At 36.0% G+C, this 22,616-nt stretch overlaps 2 protein-coding genes across 5 annotated transcripts in view; one reads left to right on the top strand and one right to left on the bottom strand.

Annotated features, from left to right (window-relative positions):
* PWWP2A (PWWP domain containing 2A) overlaps nt 1–18,268 on the top strand; it is a 27,211-nt gene extending 8,943 nt beyond the window's left edge. Inside the window, exons 2-3 of one of the 3 annotated variants that reach the window (XM_039343299.1) lie at nt 1,557–2,521; nt 12,163–18,268. In XM_039343299.1, coding sequence (XP_039199233.1) covers nt 1,557–2,521; nt 12,163–12,176 — 979 coding nt within the window. In that variant the 3' untranslated portion in view covers nt 12,177–18,268. Of the gene's footprint in view, nt 1–1,556; nt 3,345–12,162 lie in introns of those variants that run through there. The other 2 variants (XM_039343289.1, XM_039343279.1) reach the window with 2 other exon arrangements.
* The window catches only part of TTC1 (tetratricopeptide repeat domain 1), an 18,558-nt gene continuing 14,200 nt past the window's right edge, over nt 18,259–22,616 (bottom strand). For both annotated transcript variants that reach the window (XM_039343374.1, XM_039343384.1), the window contains exons 7-8: nt 22,050–22,104; nt 18,259–19,286 (exon numbers count right to left, since the gene is read on the bottom strand). In XM_039343374.1, the coding sequence (XP_039199308.1) occupies nt 19,150–19,286; nt 22,050–22,104 (192 nt within the window). In that variant the 3' untranslated portion in view covers nt 18,259–19,149. The remainder of the gene's footprint in view (nt 19,287–22,049; nt 22,105–22,616) is intronic.

The following is a 22,616-nucleotide window of genomic DNA, read 5'->3' as shown; positions in this document are numbered from 1 at the left end:
AGAGGTATAAACCAGTTGTTTATTGCTAAAAAGATATTTAAAAGATATTTAAAAGTCATAATGGTCTAATTGCTCTAAATGAAAAGAATAGCAGAAGATCCATGCTTAAAGTGAAACGTTGGTAGCACAGCAAAAATATTGGGTTGATTCTTTAAATTCATAGTTCTCTCAATGGGATTGTATTATAAGTAGCTTGGGAATATCTAATAATTGGCAGTCTCAGCTGACTTTCTTAGTACCTCTTTCATACTGTAACATATGCTAGAGTATATATTCCACTTCTCAGTAACACCTTTCCTTTTTAATATTTTAAGACCCTCAGTTTTTCTGTCTCTCCACAATTTCATACATGCTCCAAAGTATACTGTACATCAGATCTCCATTCCTCCCTCCCCGTTTTTGTAGTCATTTGCTGCCAATTTTTCTATCCTGCTGCCCAGCTTCAGTCTTCCTGCCACATATCTGTCAACCTTTGCAGTACTTCCCTTCTTCCCATCAGCCTGCCCAGTGTTCCCAGTCTGCTTGATTTTTAATTGAAAATCATGGTCTTATTAATGCTAAGTTTTCTAAAACGTTTATGTCATCACAGAGATCCCATGGAAATTCTTTATGTCCCATCTCCAGCCATTTTGGAAACTCCTGTGTAGGTAACGTTATTACCTACATAATAATAAGGGAGAAATAAATGATCTTGTTTAAATCATATTGAATCATACAAAGTTGTTAAGCTATACTCTTAAATAATTTAAACTGGACAAACTATTTTTATGCCAGTTACATATTTTTATGCCAGTGCTACTATCAATAGCCCTTTGGTTATTAAACAAAGTTATTTCAAGCTTGTGGAGTACAGTTGAGAAAACCAATCATGGTTACCATTTATCATTGTGTTTTTTACTTGAACTGATTGTATTGTTTGAAAATAGATGAGAGGCTGACACGGTTAGACTACATTTTCATTATTAGATATCTCAGTTATCTAGGTTATTACTAGGTAGAACAGAAAAAAGTATTTGAGTTCTCATCAGATTTTGTACATACAAGCCGGAAAGAATCTCATGTATACTCAACCTCGTATATGGACTGCATAACCATCTAGTGAATTGATACTTTGTACTTAGAAAAGTAATTTGTTTGAATGAGAACTTGCCTATCTGTATGTTGTGCAGTGCACATTACACACACACACACACACACACACACACACACACACTCTCACTTGCAGTCTTCTGCCATTTGACTTCCTTTCCAGTTCATATGGGGTTTTGGGCAAGCAGACCAGGATGGAAAAAGGTATTTCAGGACTGACAATTTAGAAGCTATTGCCTTAAATCATAAAATCAAAAAATGTGAACGTCAAATTTAAACTCTTGATGAATATAAACTTATAATCTTTTTTAAAGCCATTCGAGTCAGTCAAACAGCTCTCATTTGGTAGTAAAGGGCCATGGAATGCCCTTTAAATTTGAGTATATTATGGTATTCAAAATGTTCTTCAAATAAACTACTAAAAGGTAACAGGTTGTCAGTTAACTGTGTTTTTCTCTCTTATTAAGGTTTGGACCTCACGGAATTCCTGTGACTATATTTCCCAAACGGGAGTACAAGGATAAACCTGATGCCATGCAGCTCCAAAGTAAATCATTCCAAGATGAGACGCAAGTGAAACGTGAAGCTAACGGTGTTGTCACAGACTCTTCTCCCATCCAGCCATCAGAACATAGCCTGGTTAAAAGCCTATGGACTTCCAAACCGCCTCCCCTTTTCCATGTGGGGGCTCCATACCCTCCTCCTTTGTTTATCAGGGACACATATAACCAATCAATACCTCAACCTCCACCTCGAAAAATTAAGCGGCCCAAGCGAAAATTGTACAGGGAGGAACCCACTTCTATTATGAATGCTATCAAATTGCGACCCAGACAGGTCTTATGTGACAAATGTAAGAACAGTGTTGTTGCAGAAAAGAAAGAAATTAAGAAGGGCAGCAATGCAAGTGACTCCTCAAGGTGTGAGGATACTAGGAAACGAAGAAATGAGAGCGTAACTACTGTGAATAAAAAAATTAAAACTGATCATAAAGTTGATGGGAAAAGTCAGAGTGAAAGCCAGAAAAAGAATTCTGTGGTCAAAGTTGCAAATATTGTCCACAACAGAAGCAGAGTAGTCAAAGTTCCCACTCAAGCAAATACATCAAAAAACCAACTGAATACTAAAAAAGTTCTTCAGAGCAAAAACATGGATCATGCAAAAGCTAGGGAAGTTTTGAAAATAGCCAAAGAAAAGGCACAAAAGAAACAGAGTGCAACTTCAGCTTCCAAAAATGCACATTCAAAGGTCCACTTCACGCGGCGTCTTCAGAACACCAGCTCAGGTTCTCTGCCTCCCCGATTGCGTCTGAAGCCACAAAGGTACCGAAATGAAGAAAATGACTCCTCTCTCAAGACAGGGCTGGAGAAATTGCAGAGTGGCAAGATGGCAGCTAAGCCCCAGTCTCGCTGCTCGTCTACCCGCTCAGCAGGTGAGGCCCCTTCAGAAAATCAGAGCCCCTCAGAAGGTCCTGAAGAGGCCAGCAGTGAGGTTCAGGACACAAATGAAGTGCATATACCTGTTGATCAGGATGAACAGCAGACCATGGGCAAGAGAGGCAGCAAAAGCAATATTACAGTTTACATGACCCTTAATAAAAAGAAACCTGACTCTTCCAGTGCATCAGTCTGTAGTAGTGATAGCACAGATGACTTGAAGTCCTCCAATTCTGAGTGTAGCACTACTGAAAGCTTTGATTTTCCTCCAGGCAGTATGCATGCACCTTCTTCCTCTTCCTCCTCCTCCTCCTCTTTAAAGGAAGAGAAAAAGCTCAGTAATTCTTTGAAAATGAAAGTCTTTTCAAAAAATGTCTCTAAATGTGTCACACCAGATGGCAGGACCATATGTGTAGGAGACATTGTTTGGGCCAAGATATATGGCTTCCCATGGTGGCCAGCCCGTATTCTTACTATAACTGTGAGCCGAAAAGATAATGGCCTATTAGTCCGACAGGAAGCTCGTATTTCATGGTTTGGGTCCCCAACAACATCTTTTCTTGCTCTTTCACAGCTCTCCCCTTTTTTAGAAAACTTTCAGTCGCGATTTAATAAGAAGAGAAAAGGTCTTTACCGCAAGGCCATTACAGAAGCAGCCAAGGCTGCTAAGCAGCTAACTCCTGAAGTTCGGGCCCTGCTGACACAGTTCGAAACATGAACAAAGTAAGGTAGGCAAGAAATGGGGAGGCCCCACGGCATGTCTAACCCAGTTAACTATTTTGAAGGACTTGGGCCAATTAGATACAAAAAAAAAAAAAATGCACTCAGTTGGCTGCTTTTTATACTGAAATTTCCACTTGTAGCAATGTCTTGACTGAAAGTTAACCTTAATTTAAAAAAATTGTACATGCAATCAGATTAACCTAAAGCGAGAGCTCAGTATTTTTCAAGATAACTCTTTACGTTTCTTTGTAAAAGTTAAGTTCCTTTGCCCACCCCATGCATAGGAGCCATAACCTCAGCTGGAGAGCAGTTTATTTGCAGGGAATTTTTACTAGTTTCTATCCAGTGTGTGTGTGTGTGTGTGTGTGTGTGTGTGTGTGTGTGTATTTCGCGGGTGTTTGTATGTAGGTCTTTGGTTATTCGGGTTTTCTCCCGCGTCAAATTGGAAGTGTCTTGGCAACATTTCGACGAAGTCTCATTCGTCATCTTCAGGCTGGTGTTTTCGGCTTCGTGCTCCTAGAAGCACGAAGCCGAAAACACCAGCCTGAAGATGACGAATGAGACTTTGTTGAAACGTCACCAAGACACTTCCAATTTGACGCGGGAGAAAACCCGAATAACCAAAGACAGACATACATACATACATACACACACACACACGCATACACATACACCATTTCAAGGTGGAGATGGGAGGGAAATCAATCTAAAGGGATGGGATTTGCAGGCTTAACTGGACAGTCCACCTTAAATGCAGAATCCTAGTTTCTGTCTCACTTGTAAGCTTTATTTGTGTGATTTTTCCCAATGGAAGTGAGCCCAAAGAGTTCACCTATGCCTAAAACTGCTTTTGTTCCTGCTGGCCACTTTAATTCCTTTAGAAACCAGTCTAATTGGAACTCTGGTAGACTTGATAATAAATAAGTCTGTGGTCACTTTTTTTTTCAAATGCTCAAAATTATGCTATGCACCCAAGGATAAACATACACTCTTCAGGTTTTGGCAAGTGTAAGAGAAAGCCGGTTGCTCACATCAGACCTGGACAGTCCTTGCATGTATGGGATCAAGGACTGTTAATGCTGCATTAAGTGTGAATTATATAATTTCCTGTTGGGGAATGGAGGGTGCTCCTAGGACATTTGTTCTAAGGGTTAGCTTGAGAATTTTGTGTTGTGTAAATAATTAGTCAGATTTTTTTTCCTGACTACTTGTTCTTAAATCCTTAGGATACGTCCTAGTAAATTACACTTTGTGAATTGTCAGATGTGTAATTGTTGCATTTGGATGTATCAGACTGCATTTTTTAAAAATATTTCAATTTAAGGTATCTGTTTGCAGGTCAGAAAATATGGAAAATGTAATTGTGTAATGCTCTGAAATGTACAAAAATGTAAATAAAATTGACTAAATCTAATTATTTGTGTGTGTTTCTCAAAAAGCCTTGAAGAAAACTCAGGAAGTGAGGCTGGTCTGTTTATGCAATGCTTAGAGGAGACATTCTGAAGGAAATCATTTTTTCTTGCTCATCAGTAACTAAACTGGCTTTGTTAGCTGCTTATAAAAGAATGGTGTTCAAATTACAACATTTCTATTATTTTTAAAAATTTAATTGTTTTTCCCTAAATGTCTATCAGTAATTCTGTAAGAAGTACCTTCCTGGATTATATTTCTAACCTGTGTTATTGAATGTTTTCTTGCTATTAAATATTCTGCTTGTCTCATGCTCTGCACTGGGCAGTGAAATGGAGTTAATTCAATTAGATAGCATGTGCAACAGATTCTACCACTTTGCATTTAACTGTTATTAAAGGGCTTAATTTTATTGCCCTAAAATTTACACCTGAGTTCCATGAGTAGATATTTTTTCTATGAAAAAAAAAGACAGTGCTAAACAAAAATCAGGCCAACATATGGAGTCCAAAGAAATAATGACTAAAGGCTCTGTTGTGACTGATGCTAAGGTATGTCTCACATTATAATGCAATGTTAATTCAGTTTTTCCAAAATACTTGTTTTAAACTGTATAGCTATTTTACAAATATGCTTTAGAAAATTTCTCTGCTTTCCTGAGGTACTCCATTTGACAATGCTCAATTGTTGTAAGCTTCCAAATCTATTAATAAACTTGCATTCAGTCAGCCAATGCTTTTTGAAATTAAAAAACACACAAAATGGCATGCAGTCCTATTTCAGTCTTATACTATGTATTCTCTTTCCTGCAAACAGAAACCAATGTAGTAGTTCAATGAGCCAAACATGCTGTGTCTTTTTTAAAGGCAGGCTGTGCTCAGGATTATTTTTTAAAATACACTCACTGTTTACAATAAACTTGAAAATGTAGGTTGGCGTAGGGTTGCTGTGGACAATCAAAGTTTGTTCTGAATTTGTAATGGGTGGACTGGCTCTCCAGATATGATCAAGTTAAATATTCGTACCATCTTATGGAAGTACTCTTAATAGATGCTTGCTCCTTCTAACTTGGAACCCTATTTCTGAACCAGATGTTCTACTAATAGATTCAGAAATTAATTTCAACCGAATGCTTAATTTTTTCCAAGCCAAGGAATGGCCTTGAAGGGAGTGCTTGGGATGCATTCCCCAGAATTATCCTGAGGCCAAGATAAACATTTGACTTGTTTTCATCAATACTGAAATTTAATGAAAGATAATATTACTCCCAAATCGAGTATTTAATCTTTTTGCCACATTAAAAAAAAATAACACTGCAGGTCTCTGGATCACTAAGGCTTGCAGGAGCCACATGTAGCTCTAGGTTGTGCTTCTATGCTACAGAATTAAAATTCTCTAGTGTCACAGAATTCTTACAGTCTGGAAGGAAATGCACAATTTTACCATTATCAAGCAGGAATCAGTTCTTATTTTCAGTATTCTTTTCTCTCACATATCTTGCTACTTCATAGACTGGTGCCTTTTAAAAAATTTGTTCTAAATACGTTTGAATTTTTAATGACATTCTGATTGAGGTCTTTGGCCATGGCTTCATGTCATTTTATGTTCTATGAAAGTCTCGATTTATGCGGTTAACTTTTAAAAATCATATACTGTAGATGTCATGCAGCATGTAATGAATATTACTGTTCATTGCAAGGCATCAAGGTAATGAACGTGATTTACGATGGCTGTTTTTGAAGGGAGAAGCAACTATTGAAGTACCAAATGAAATAAACACTTGTTTGAAATTCCATCTTTTTGAGGAGAAAGTGTCTCTCTCATGCAGGAGTTAGGAGCATAATTGAGATTTCTATCAGCTACAGCTTTGTAAGTCCCAAATTTGGGGTTAATCTCTCCTATCCCAATGTGCTTTTCAGAGACTGAAGAAGCTACAGAAGAGACTAATAGGGTAACACATACATACAATTTTTATGATCAGGTTCTTTGTACATAAATTCAGATAAGGTAAAAATTGACTACATCTTTTGATTAAGCTTGATATTAGGGACTACTGCAGTGTCTTGTAGTTTGCATAGTGTATTGAACAAATTGTTTAAAAGGCAATTTCTTGTGCCATTTCAGCAATTTCTTTAATGGAAGAAATAGTGATGATGGTCTTGCATCTGTATAAAGGATGTAAAACTGTAATTCCCTTCATACGTATGTTAAACTCCATTTCATCTTGCTGTGAGAATCTTACCATGATCTACACGAGTTGTGTGCTCACATTTTAGTGGAAATTAGTTGCTTACATTTTCTGCATAAGGTTTGCGGAATTACAACTTCTATAGGGCTATTGGCAGATGAAAGAGGAACTTTTCATGCAACTTGTAATTGATCTATTTTTAGTCTGCTTAGCTGCAGTAACTATAGTGAAAGCTACAATAGTTCACAGTAAAACCAACAAAGAATCAAGCTTTTAAACCATTGCTCGTTTAATCTCATTTTTAAAGTTCACTAGTTATGTCCTGCTTTTTTGTGAATGCTCATTCTCGGTATAATAGTTTTTTCCCCTGATTTCATCCCCACAATAATCCTATGAGTAGGTGAGACTCAGAGGGTCGCCCACTGAGTTCCATTGTAAATAAAACTATAAATGTGTACAACTATAAATTATATATTTATATAGCTTATATTTTTATATTCTCTGTGTACACATATATGTTTGTGTGTATTTTTTTTTTCACACATACCTTTTACATCTTTATGTATTATATACATTAAAGTGGAGATTTGAGCTCGGTTTTCTCTGGGCCAAGCCTCATATCTTTCCACTTCACTGCTTATCTCTTAATTGTGTCAATAGACCATGAATCAAGAAAAGCATAGGGTATATCCTAACTCCAAAAAATCTTAACATCTCATGTATCTTGGCATTTTTCAGATTCAATGCTATTCCTCTGATATTGTTTACCTAATCTACTGTCTAATGACCAATCTTTAGAGAAAAATAAATTAGTAGAATGTATGAACATGACTCTTTGGATTATGACCTTGATCATTTATCCATAGAAATGTTTTAATCAGGATTGTGTTAGTATGTTTATTTTAACAAGCTCTTATTGAATATTAATCTTCTCAGTAAATGAGTCCTCTGGGAGCCTGGTGATGGGTCAAAAGTGTGCTTGGGAAAGGTCAAGTACATGTCATTGAGAGTTGTCAAGCAATTAAAATAATACACTCATTTAACAAAATGAGAAATCTAGTTTTTGCTAGAAAAAGAAGTGATAAATAGTCCAGAGCCTGTATCTAGATGAGCTGAAAGTGAAGGAAAAAGCACTTCTATACAAGCAAGGTAGCACAATAAAATAAGAAAAGTAATGGAATTACTCCAGCACTTAGAATGAGTTCACATATAAGTGTTCCACCTGTACCTTAATAGTAATCCAGCTATGAAAAATAACACTAAGTTGAACTAAAATTGAGTACAATAAAGTGCAAGATTTGAATCTGTAATGCAAAAGCACAAATATTTCAGTGAGTTGGGCAAGCCAATAATTCACTTTGCCAATAATCTCTATAAGAGGAATGTTCTGTGTTCTTGAATGTTCAAAAAGCATTGCCATCAGTCCAGCAGGAACAAAATGCATGCATCACTGAAGTATATAGTATAACACATAATTGTGTGCATTTTGAACTCAATGTTTATATATATTTATATACAAGAGCTCAGTTCAAACCTGGTGTTAATCAGTTTTGTTATCAGGGATGGATTTAAAGTTTTTATTAGACAAATATATAAAAGATAAGCTACCCTTTAATCATGGTAAGACTAAAAATGTCTAAAAACAAGCACTGGGGAACAAGATTGTGCTCTTGCCAGATATATCTGGCTTGTAGATTTTGCATAGTTATGTGGTTGGCCAATTTGAGTAGAGAACACTTGATAAAGTAGGTCTTTGGTCTGATCCACCACAGTTCATCTTATGCTATTAAATCACAGGGCTATAAAAATGTTTTTCATTCTTAATGGTTGGAGCAACCCAAAGTCAAATCAACTATAATCCTGTATACTTCTCTCTCGTGCATCCATCACTTTATAAGTGATGAATTGAATATTAGTGAATCAAGTTAATGGCAGATAGTAGTATAAGAATACTAGAACCAGAGAGGCTGAAAAATTGGGTGTTAAAAATTAGAGGAATTAGACATCTTAAATCAGAATTCTTTGCTGTTTTCCCATTAAATAGAACTGATGCAATAGAGGCATCTTCAACATCATATTTGCCATTACTTACTGTAAAGATGGTTCTTCTGAAATCTATCCTGTCGGAAGGTTTTTCTTTTTTGGTATTGTGTGGTTTTCTAATGTTCTGAGTTGCACTTATGACTTTCCTCATTTCCAATAGCTTCATTATCCAAAATCCTTTTGAGGATAACAGTTCCTAACAGTACTGTCTGAAATTTGGACATTGTTTTTTTCAGAAGTGTCCTTCTTGTTAATTATTCCCAGCTGGCCTCATTTGAAGGAGTCTGCATTCATGGAAAGGATCTGGAGTAGTTAGAACGGAACAAATATAATTGCTGCTGTTTCCACTTTGAGCAGTGTGAAGTGGTTCTGTGATAAGGAACCTCTAGAATACAATGTGTCTGTCCTTGGACATACTACAGTGTACTATTCTACCTGCAGTGCTAATGTGTTTCTCTTGAAAGCTAAAACTCTTTGACAAACTTTGTCTTATATTGACTTCCCCCCCCCCCCGATTATCCTTCCTTGCTTCCGGTGTCATTTTAGTTTAAGACATCAGTAGCTATGTATTTAACATAGTATATTAGGGAGTCTATTACTTGAATCCAAGGTACAGAAAAATATTAGCATTAGATTTCTATTGGCTATGTTAGGGTTTCCTGCTTTTACATATGAGTTTAGGATTGCTCATCTTAATGCATCTCATGGCTAACACTACAAATAAATTCTAGCACAAATTATTTCAAAGCAAACAATAGTATAGCTAAATGGTCTGGCAGATCTCATGCAAAAGAGGACATAGTTGCTTTTAATTTATGAACAATACCATTTGGGACAAATCTATATTTTAGAAGAATTAGAAGACACTGGATTATAAGAATAATTTTCTCCTTTTTTCCATATGATTTTGTGTATCTTTTATTCATTTTTTTCTAAAAGTTTCATATATTTATAGAGAATATATTTCAATGCTTTTTTCATTTTGGTACCTGCTCTTTTCACCTTTTCTACAATATCAATAATTTCCAGCAGAATTCTTCATCTTCATAGCAGTCATAAACTAAGTATCTTTTTTTTTTAAGCATCCCCAACACATTCTCTTAATGATTCCACCCAAATATGCATTACTTCACTTTTTTATAAGGACTTTTTCTCCAGTTATGATAAATTGTTTTGAGACTTTTCATCATCATTCCATCACTTTGAAAGCATTAAATTCCAAACTGAACATTTATTCACTGTGTTCTGTCCTTCAAGTTTTTGTCAATCCAGGAGTTATTTTTTCATTTCATCAAGATGGAGGGAATGTCACATGCATTGTCATATACATTATACAAATTATGCAATCTGCCTCCTTGGCATTATGATTATAGTATAACATACATCTCTGTAATTTGGACCAGATGCTATGGTCAGGATGACTATAATTTTATAGTCTATAAATTATGATTCAAACATGGATTAGAGACTTTGTTAAAGTATTTTGTGACTATAGCTGTCATTTGATGAATAAGCAAGTCTCCATATGGCTATTTTGAGTGTGTGCCTAACACATGATCTCAAATTCAAGTGTGCTCCCCCATGCCCACTACTAAGTGGCATATCCCTGGCCTAAACACGCACTTACCACTTCCTATTTGTAAAATGTTAGTGGAATAAAACTTTTCTATAGATGTTGATTTTTCTTCTGCAAGACTTGTCTATCAGACTAGATCAGTGGTTCTCAACCTTTTTAATGCCGCGACCCCCAACCGGTCGTAAGTCGAGGACTAAACAGGTCGTAAGTCGAGAACTAAACAACCGGTCATAAGTCGAGGACTTTCCCTGCCTGGGAGCGCTGCGCATGCGTGGTGCCGCCCCCTGCGCCGGCCGAGGCGTAGCTGGCAAGCGGCAGAGATGGAGCAGGCCGACCACCGGCTGGGCCACCAGCTGGCTCAACCCAAGGGAGGTAAGGCACCCACCGGGCCCCACACACGCCAGCAACACTCCCTGCGCCTGCTGGCCTGCCACCTCCAACCCCTGGCCCTCTTTTACTTACATTTTTAGTAGTTGTTCAGCAGGGAGGGGTGGAAACTTCCAGACAGCTCGCCTTCGCTGCAGACAACTTACAGCACCGTTTGCAGAATGGGACTTTTGGCAGGCTCAGCAGGGCCGAGACAGCCTGGACAATTCCTATTGGCTTTTGAAAGCCAATAGAATTAGATTCTATTCAAGACAGTCTATTCTATTGGCTTTCAAAAGCCAATAGAATAAAAGGGAGTAGCACAGCTAAGGAAAAGGGGGAAAAAATGGCGGACTGCATTGTTTGGCGACCCCCGTGAAATGGTTGTTCGACCCCAAATGGGGTCCCGACCCACAGGTTGAGAACCACTGGACTAGATATTAACCCAATTTATCTGTAATTTTCTAGCATTATGCTATTTTCTCCACTTGTTTTAATACAAAGATAAATCTAGAATAATGCCACCTATTTTTATTTTTTTAAATATCAGCCATTTCACATTTGAATTAAGAATTCTTTATGAATATCATCTGGATCAAGTTTTGGCAGGGGGAGGGGATGTCTGGAGCTAGCTTTTGGGATAATCAATACTTTCTATTTAGGATATAATCCCTACTCACAAATATTTACCATAATTCCTCAAATTGCTTTCCTAAAAATTTCAGTTTTGATGAGTAGTTGCAAGACTAATTCTATAATGAACTACGACGAAGAGTAAGCTTTTCTGCAAATGCCTTATTTTTTTAATATTCTTTTAACGTCCTTGATGCCAAATAGTCCAGCTGCCTCTTACTTTCCTGATATTTTTTTCTTTGTCCATTTTAATGTTATAAAACATTCAAAATCTTTTGAGTCTTATCAAACCTACTTTTCTTGACTTCTAATTTAAATATAATTTTTAATTATATTTTTAACAAATCCAACTTTTATCACATATCATTGATGGTATGGCTCAAAAATGAGACAATTGGATATTTTAAACATGTGGATGTTAGATTACCTATATTATGAAATCCCTAGAGGATCTTCAAAGTACACTCACCTCCATTTTCCTATGGAATCCAATCATAGAGAATTATTTTATAAAGGTTACAAAATATATGAGAAAGGAAAAATTGCTGATGACACATTGTGTTAGCTTTGTTATTGAGTTTAAATTTCTTCAATATTGTTTCAGAACAAATTTGTATCCATTAAAAAAAAACAGTTCTATAATAGTATGAACGTGTGAAAATAAGCTTAAAATATAAATTCATATTTTTCTTTTTCAGCTCAGAGACATTAATCATCTGCTGTACTTATGGAACTTTCTTGCACTGGCATGAAGTCTGTCAGCTAACCAGAAATTGCATACACCTGATATGCCACTTTCCTCTGCAATCCAGAATATGGTGTATGCTGACATACTTCTTTAAAAAACAAATTGTGCCCCATTTCCAGGAAATCTGTATGTGTTGTATTTCAGAACTAAAATGTTGATATTTTATAAACTATTTTTGCAATAAACGAAGGCATGAACCAAGTAGCCTATTCAACATATAAGGAGCAGCTTGAAGTATGAGGATAAAGGATCACGAAGTGTAATGTTACTCTTCAAATACAGTTGTCTGAATGGGCATCGGTAACTGACCGAGACACCTGGAATGTTGGCTGTAAAATTCTGAACATTTACTTTTGTTCTTAGTATGTGTTACATTTTACATCTTGACAAACATTAGTCTTTAGTGCAAGTGTTAGCAGAGCTGTAATCCTTCAACTGTGTTAATAAGTGCTGACAGATGTGTTCTGAGACTTAAGGTTTTCCATAAAGAGAGCAACAAGGGGCAAAAATAAACAACTCTACCTTGAGTAATTGTGGCAAAGACCATCCCTTTTGGAAATAGTTTGATGGCTAGAACAGAGGCTCATTTTTAAAATGAGCAGTGAAAGAGACTGTATCACAAGGTACAGATCTTGTATTTGCTTGTGTCCGCCCAGCAGTTTCTGCCACAAACAGGTACTGTTAAGATGGAATAGTAATTGGTATCCAAAGTCATGACATTTCTTTTTATAGCACAGTGATGTATTGCACATTAAGTTAGTCATAACTAACATGTTCCACTGAGACTTCCTTGGCATTTTAAGTTTAGCTGGTTTACACAGGAAAGTTTCTTATCCCAGGAAGCCTCTAATCTTTTCTCAACAGGACTTGAGTCTTTAACAGCAATGTGGTTTCACATTTCAATGAGAATAAGTTATGCCAAATTTTCACTGGATTACACTGAAAGCCTAAAAGAATTACTTGTTCAGTATTTTTAAACTGCTTCTCATTTTGAAAGTATGCAAATCCTTGTGTCGGCAGCAAAATCCAGCAGTTAACTTGACAAAGTGATGTCAAAAAAATGCACAATATATAGATTGATATAATTAACAGCTTTCATGTGAATACAAGGATGCCTTCTAATATATAGATTTCAGTCTTTAGGATATTAAAATACATTAAACTAATTTTTTCCCTAAAATTATATATTCCAGCAAATACAGCAAATTTTCCAAGTTGCAATCATAACTTTTCCTCTTTATTTTATTTAGTAACAGATTTATATTTTAAATAGCATTTGAAACAAGGGGAAGATGTTTATTACAAGTCTATATTGAAAGATTTAATAATTATCTATAAAAACATTTTTTAAAAGTATTTATAGATTCCAGAGCACCTACTTTTAAAAAGTCCTGCGTAATAATGACTAATAGTAATTTCAATTGTGCCCACTTTCATAAGAAATTTGGTGACTTTTAAAGGTTCTGCAGTACTCTTTTCACTGATGTTAAAGCAAAAGAGAAATGGTATAAGCTTTTTTTTTTATAATTTTTCATTCAAAAAAGGTTATTAGAAAAGGCTGAAAGAAACTTTAATGATATAATGCAGTGTTATCTATTCTGGAGGAAAAATGCTTTTTAAAAAGCATCTTAATTTAAAATGATGTGTTTTTGCTTGAAAAATGCATAAAGCTTGAGGGAGTCACCATGGCACAAAGTGATAAGTTTCTACTCAGGAAAATGGTATCAATCTATACAAACGAGGGTACATATATTGATTATGGGCGGAGCCAATAGTGCCTGCATAGACAACATCCCACTGTTAGCCAGAGCTGTTTTTATTTTTCTTCACACACACACCAATTCTGCCTATTTTACCGCAATTCAATGATGTGGAGAAGAAGGGGGCTAAGTTTGGAATAGAGATGACTATTTGTATTGCTCATGAAGAATTGAACTGCAACCACGTTGGTTTTCATTTTGAGATTATGCTGTCAGGGAAATTTTTAGTGGTAGAAGTAATCTATTGCTTTTCACTTTTTTCTTTAGTTGCTTAATATTTAAGCTTTGCTTCATGTTACCTTTTATGTCTGTATATTATGTCACTGCGCCTCGTTTATTTGGTAGACTTGAATAAGGAAAAATATTAAACTTTTACAGTTTTGCCTGAAGTTAAATATTCAAGAATTATTGTGTACCATGTTTTGAACTAAAATGTTGATTTGTTTTCTCTGCACTTTTAAAAAGTTATCAGAAGCAATGTTGCTGTCTCTTCATCTGTTGGTTCTTTGACAGTAAAAGATTAATGAAAGTTGTAATATTAAGCAGAACTAGCTAACAGCAATTCCAACAGAAGACAGTTGCTTTCTGAGCAATGTAGATTACACCACTTCTAGAGTTTATAATTTTACAGAACAGGTAAGGGGGAGGGAGTATCTTTCTGCAGCAGGAGAATACAACATGTCTCCTTACTTTTAAATAGATGGTGTTATTTTCCTCATTATTCTCCAGTCTAGTTGGCTTATAGTTGTAATTTAATTTGTCTCGGTGATAAGCGGGTAAGCCATTTAATGGGCTAGATATCTTGAAAACTTTGGTGAAACACTGTAGATTGCTTTTGAGTGCTGCCCAATACCAATCTCACTGAGAGTCCAGGTGGTCCCCTATTGCCAAGCTGTGGGAAATTATTCAAGTTCACCCCCAATAATCCACCTGGATCGATAAAGCATATGGGACAGGCCATATGAATATGCTTCTTCACCCCACAGAGATCACGGATAGCAATATTATCTTGGCCAGGAAGTGATCTGATCAGGGCAAATAACTAAATGTTATATTCTCCATATGCAGATCACTAAGCAACTGTTCTGAAGTTTTGTCTTAATATGTTGGGACTGACATCACAAGACACAAAGTGATGGTTGCTTGGAGGTCATGTATTCCCAAATCTGTCCAGACCCAACACTCAAGACATGGTAACTGAAACTGCCCAGTATCAATAAGCCAAATGATTCCAATGCCAATAATATCAGGTCCAGAAACCATTGAAAGATCATGCTGATCAGCCAGCAGGATCTTTAACTTGTTCTTACAGCTCAGTGTAATAAATTGGCACTTACATTTGCTCACTGTATTTTTGTAGCTCAGTGGCACTGCTCCCTTCCTGACACTAGTTGATGAACAACATGAAACACAATAGAATGAATCTCCAAGAGAACAACATTGGTGCCCTTGCTCAGAGAGGTCCCAGTAAGATACATGAGGTCTACCTGTTCTTCTTCCATCAAGCTATAGATAAGCACAGACTCATTACAGTTACCATCAACATTCCCACTGCCAAAAGCCCGGTGAGGGGCTACTGTGCCAGAAATGAGATTACCAGCAATCTCTTTCCCTTAGAACAGCAAACCTAGCATCCTGCATCATATCTTCCCCATTCTGTCACTAGCAGGATCATGTTACTCTCTCCACTTAACTTCTATTCCCTCAGTCCAAGGCCACCAACTAATTTCAATCATCCCACTCAAACAATCCATCAATCACACGTGGAGATCAGTAATCTAGTGCCACCACTTATACTGTGCCCAATTCACTACTTTTTGTTCACCATCTCGCATCTCTTTGGAATCTCTAAATTCCAGATTACCATCCCACTACTACTTCAAGAGAATCCTGCTTCCTCCTGCTACCTCACTCAGGTAAATAACCTATCCATTCACACCCAGTGAATTCCCCTATCTGTATACAAAGACAGCACACTTAGGTTAAAAATATGATGTAGGTAAAAATCAGGCATCATCTTAAGTATCAAAGAGATTCAGTCTTTTAAGGGTTCATCCAAAAATGTTCAACACCATGGCCAGACAATATATCTCTCCTTGTAGTGAGTCCCAAACTTCGAAGACAGTATTCTCTGTTGTGACTTTCAGGCACACCCAGAGAAATAATAGGGATTTCCACTTCCAACTCCACCATCTTCTAACTGGCAAATAGTAGCACATACTAATATGCTGTTGATGTTCTCGGTCTCTTCTACTTTATTGCTAATACTAGACTGTTGAACAAGTCTTAAATTCCCTTTCCAATTGCCAATTCATCAAAACATCCTATATCTTCAACCACTAGTAATTGCAAGTCTGCTGGTAATGAGCCTTCAGGTACTTCCCAGGTCCAGTCCTGTTTTTGCCTCTCCTATGAGCAGAACTTAAAAAGATAAATGTATGATGGCTACCATATCACACATCTCTTAAGCCATACCAACATCTCTTCTGTATAGTTTCACACTGGGCAGTCAAATAATCGCCTTTCCAGTCTCCACTCTAACCTGAAGCAGGTTAATTGAAAATGTTTGCACATTCCAACATAGCCAATAGATCTCAGTGATAGGGAAATATCACTATAGGTATAAAACAGCTTCCAGTTATAATCTCTTGGTCATATTTCATTATTTTTCTTTCTTTCTTTCAACAACCCTGTAATTCCTTGCATCGTGGTAGAGTTGGGGCGACTGAACAGTGCTCCATTTACTGCCCTGCTGCTCTTCCTGATGCCTATGCAGATTACTCATTGCATCCAGAGAGAGTAAGATCTGCCGCTACGTAGGATGGAAGCCTCCTGATTGTGAGGTGAGAGCTCCATCTCTAGGCCACCGGTGCTGCTCTCGGTCATATTTCATTCATTGGCCTATCCTAATTTGTTCAGCTCGTTCCAAACTCTCCTAGCACTATCTTAACTATTTTCTTTCAACCATATAAACAGAGAATGCAGCAACTGGCAAAGTCTCTTTTTAAAACTCCTCCTTCCCTATACTTCTGTAGCAGCTAATAGTCTTTCTGTACAAAATCTTGGCATTCCCCCCCCCCCTTTCTTCCTTGCAGTTTCAAGCTGAAAATAATTCTTAAGTCTCTTGGTATGCACTTCAAATTGAGATCTCACAGATGTTCCACTTTCAAAGTCTGGAGACACTTAAAGGTGTTTGTCCTGCTCAATTATCCAGCTTCTTTTCAAATTCAATTATTTCACTAACTATGGACAATAATTTCTAGGAATCTTGGTATTTCATTTAACCTCTTCATTCTTCCACTCACAAAATGTTTCCTGTCAGTGGCTGTCATATAATCCCACAGCATATAGAGACACCCTGTGCTTACCATTCAGAAATGTTTCTTTTTCTCCAAATGTTTCGCCTCTTTTTTCTCTTTGTGATTGTGGTTAAAAAGTTCAGTTTTTGTTTCATTGGCCCAAAATACTTTTTCCAGAATGTTTCAGGTTTATCAAGGATTTCTAGATAATTATTTTTGAGATGATGTTAAAGAAAAGGCTTTTTTTTTTTGCCAGCCCTCCCATGCAAATCACTATTGGCATAAACAACTCTATTTGTGAACCATGAAGTACTTATTAGAAACAAAGATTAGCATTTTAGAATGGCCTACAATTCTTGGGCTTGAGTACTATTAAAAATCTGTGGGGAGATCTCAAATAAACAGCGTGTGGAAGAAGACACAATAATTTTTTCAACTAAAGTGTTCTGCATGGAAGAAGAAGAAAAATTCCAAAAGCAAAAACAGACCCAGTTAGCTACAGGAAATATTTGGAAGCTGTTATTCTTGCCAAAGATGTTACAAAATACTAACATAAAGGATATATAAATGTTTCATGTGCCATTTTTTACTGCTTTCTTACTCCGAATATATTAGAATTGCATATAAACAGTAAGTATGTATTCAAATTTGCAAAAAGATGTTTTAACCATGTAGAATTATCAGCTGCACTCAAGGGTTCAATTGTTGTTTGCAAGTCTATACTGCATGATAGATTCTTAAATCCGAAAGAAACAATGTGGCTATGAACTGACAAACTGCAGGGACTTATATAGGAAGAACTCAGAAATAAATGCATCCTATTTTCTTTTTCTTTTATCAAAACATTCTATCTTGAGGTTTTATTGAAATGAAGGCTGTGTACTAATAATATTAGTTTGAATACTATTGGTGAATAATGGTGTTTGGTACAAATTATACAATTGCATTCTATTGCTTAAAGATGAAGCCAAATGTAATAAAAGCATGTTTAAACATCGTAATATACTTTTTATGATACTGACAGAAATTACAACAAGCTGTCTGTATATCTTCTACAAGAAAAGACACATTTTGTGAAAACCAATCTGAAAAAGCATAAAGGTTTGGTAGGCATGTCCAAGCAGGGATAGGCAGCTTGCTTTATAACCAGAGAAGGTTGCAAATAAATTAACATATTTTTGGTGATCAAGAACATGAATTGTTTTACTAGACGCCCCCTCATTTTTTTTTTCGGATTTTCAAAATAAATAAATTAAATAGATGTATTTAAAAGCCTATCAAAGTGTCTTCTAAAAAAAGCATAAAATAAAATCACCTGGGGAGGGGATCGTGGAGTAGTATGCAGGTGCTAACATGCACTTTCCCTCATTTAAGTGAATTTAAGCTGTTATGAAACATTTAACACTGAAAAGGCCATTTTGAATTAAAAGGCAGGCACTAATACCATGAATGATTTATTAATCTGTACTGTAAAAGTTGATTCTCTAAATAGAGAAACACTTCTCTGCCCTTCAAAGAGATTTACAAACTTCACAAATGATGAAATGATTGTACTATGGCTACAGGTTTAGACACACTGACATTTTTCTAACTTGCAAAGCTAACCCCCATCCCTCCTCAGACGGGAGATGCAGAGTGCCCAAAGTGCATGAACCATCACTGCAAGGGTCAAATAACAGTCCTCTTCTGCCCACCTCTTTTGAAAGAATCTTACACACACACACACATACACAATGCATAGGTCCCAGTTCAAATCCTTCCAGTTTAAAAAATGGCATTACGCATTAAAAGTTTACTCATCCTTTTTGCGTTCACTGAAACCACATTACCATTAAGCTTCAAAGCTCAAGATTTTGCCACATGCAGTTTGGGCTAGGGTTATCGGTTGTTGTTATTTGGATTTTGAACAAAGTTGATAGAGTAGGAGCCAGTTGATGAATCTTGCTTCACTTGGAAGTTTTCCGTTGATAAGCCAAAAGGACGGAGAACCAGGTTCCCAAGATCCTTCAGCTTGCCTGCAATATACATACATAAAAAAAATTCATACCTTCAACTACATTAAAAAAATTATCACAATAATGGAAGGGAATGTCTTCTGACAATGATAGTATACAGAAGAAGGAAATCTTAAAGGAAATGCCAACGTAAGAAGGGTGATATTCTATATATCATCCACTTGCAACAGCAAATGGTCACTTTAAAGAGAGCCTCCGGGGAGGAGGGGGGGGGAGATGCTACATATCTGAAATTTACATTTGCACTAGTACAACTCCTGTGAACTTCATAATGCCCATAGCATGGTTTGGACAGACCGGTGGTAAACAAAACACTTGTTTTCAAACTGAAAGACTCTGTTTGCTACTACCAACATAACTTTTTAATCACAATTATTTACAGCTACTGTGTTCATCCTAAATTCTAGAACTCCTTACTTAACATTTTTATTTAAAAAAGGATGAGAAGAACCCATGTGGTCCTTTAACGTAGTACTGTAATTATACAATACAAAGTTCATGAAGAACTGAAACCGGGAGCAGCCCAAATTAAGCACTGGCTTAAGACCATGAAAAACAAAATCAAAAGCAAGCATGTGGATGAATGATAAGAGGGAAAAGACTGAGCTGGCTAAGCCTTCTCTTTGCTTAACAAACAATGAGTTTGGACAAACTGAAATCAGCTATCCACAAAGAGTATGATTCAGTATAAGCATAGAACTAGCATAAAATCTGTTCTATTGCTTTGAAAAAAATACTTCAAATATTAGTTTCACTATTATTTAACTATAAGAACATTTTGAAAGCAAAATTCAGCTAGAAATTACAACAATACTACTAGTATTTTTTCAATTTCAGACAAAAACATTGTTCTATCTTGTTTTGAACCATTCAAAAAATGACTGCATAAGACTCGGGATTTAATTCAGAAATCCCTTCTGAAGTGTTACAAATACTGAAGCAAAACCTAGTTTCTAATGAAAAGGAATTGGGCATGGAAAGGAATTGGATGTTTTTCCATTTACTGACCTTTCAACAACTATTATCAACTCTCTACAAGTAGTCCAGAGTGAAATGACCTTTTGCACCACCATTCAGAAATTTTTGGGAAAGTGGATGGTATAATAAATCTAATTATTATTATCATGGTTAATGTTCAATTCAATTTATAGCCTGGGACTGATAAAAACTTAACAGTTCAAGTCCTAACCAAGGACCTAAGAGCTATTAAGGTAGCATCTGAGTATATAGGAAGTTCCGAGTAGGGTGATATTTTGCAAAGTCAGGATATTCAGGTTATTAAAGTTCAAAATTTCCATACATCTAGGTAGCCCTTGGGGTATTGGTCCTATTACTATTGGTACAACCATTGATTTCTTCCACCATAGTCACTCAACTTCAATTTCCAAATCACAATATTTTGTTATTTTTTTCTAACTGTTTCTCTTCAATTTGTGCATCACCTGGTATTGCATCATCATTATTATTAGACAATTTTTACAACAGATTGAGGGGAGAGCGGATAAAGTTAAAACCTGGCAATGGCTTACAACTGGAACATTAAAAAAAAAGAAACTGAAGGCTCAATGTTGGCTGCGTAACAACAAGCTATTCAAACTAATGCAATCAAGGCCAGAATTGAAAAATGATCAAATGATTAAAAATTCAGATTGTGCAAAGAAGCAGAAGAAACAGTAGATCATATACAGAGCTCATACAAGATTGTACAAACTGATGATAAATAATGACATAACACAGTCACCCAAATGATTCACTGGAACATCTATAAAAATTACCATGTGCCAGTAATGAAAAATTGATGAAAACATAGTTGAAAAAGCAGTTGAATATGAGCAAATTAATATATTTTAGGATTTCCAAATATAAACTGATAAAGTTTTGGTTCATAACAGACTAAATACAGCTGTGATTGAAAAGAAAAAAAATGATAATTCATATGGAAATACCAAAAAAATGGAAATCACAAAGTATCAAATATCAAGATCTGAAAATCAAAATATTATTACATATATCGGCCATGTTGATCCCACTGGGTGCCATAACAAAGCATCTTGGACAGCACTTAAAAAATCTATGCACTGACAAAATTGCCATCTTGAGTTAAAAAAGACCACGCTGCCTAGATCCACACATATACTATGCCAAATCATTATGACATCCTAGACCTTGATGTGTATGAAGGTCAACACCAGTTAAAGAACTGGCAACAATGATTTCACATTGTTATGAACAAATTGTATTATTTTCTAAGGAACATAACAATATCACCATCACAAAACAATTGGCTCACTAATGAGAAAAATAGTATACCCATATGCTAGATATAAATTATCAATAAAATCTGCAACTAGCTTCTGTATCCCAGTCTATTATTCCCATCTTCAGAATGACTTTAAACCTGCAGATCCCATGGCAGAAGCAATTTTGCTGTTTGCTATTATATAAAAGCTTGTTTCTTACTGCCAAAATGAATAATTTGTATTTCTACTGTTGCAGTAGTCATGTTGTTTCTATTTTTGTAGCTGTACAGATCAGGGTGACCCAGCTCCAACCATATTTTAATGATCTGACAAGATAAACACACATATACAAAAATCCTTTTTTTTTTAAAGATGGCAGAATCTGAAACGAGTCTGTGGTAGTATAAAATTCTACAAATTCTACAGAAAAGGCCATTTTAAAAAAAAACCATGATGTTTTATACATACAACCTTACAGAAACCATTCTCCAGCATCAACAAACTACATACAAAATTTACTTACCTAACATCTCAGCCTTAAGTTTTTCATTACGTTCTTCTATTTGTTTTGGCAATCTCTAAAAACAAAAGCAAACAGAAGACCAATTCTACAAACATACTAGGCAACTTTATTCTTTATGGGGTGTGCAGACTTAGATTTTAAGTCATATAATTCAGAGACATAAACAGCCATTTCATAATGCATTTAAGAAACTTCAAGGCCATTATTAAAGGCTATGGCTAAGTGTTGATGATGTTATGCAAAGAGTGGAACATCTTTATATTTTCTAAGAACATTCTGATTTTGTGATTTTTCTATTTTTAGACAACCCTCCATACCTGCCTCTTTAAAAGTGGCTATTAGGACCATACATTGCTAAAATTAAAAAGCAAATTATTGTGGAGGGGATCAAAAAGCTACAGCTTTATCTTCTATTCTGAGAATTTGAAAACAAATGCTCTTCAAAAATAAGGAGAAAAAAATCAAAATGGTGTTTTGTTCCCTCCATGGCAGATTTTTCCCACACTTGGAGACTGAACTGCATCTGTGACCCATGCCTGTTAAAAGGGAAAAACATTGACTTTCAAC

The sequence above is a fragment of the Crotalus tigris genome, unplaced genomic scaffold (genome assembly GCF_016545835.1).
Source record: "Crotalus tigris isolate CLP2741 ecotype Arizona unplaced genomic scaffold, ASM1654583v1 scf7180000017551.9496454, whole genome shotgun sequence".
NCBI classification, from domain to species: Eukaryota; Metazoa; Chordata; class Lepidosauria; order Squamata; family Viperidae; genus Crotalus; species Crotalus tigris.
This window is presented reverse-complemented; position numbering and strand designations above follow the sequence as displayed.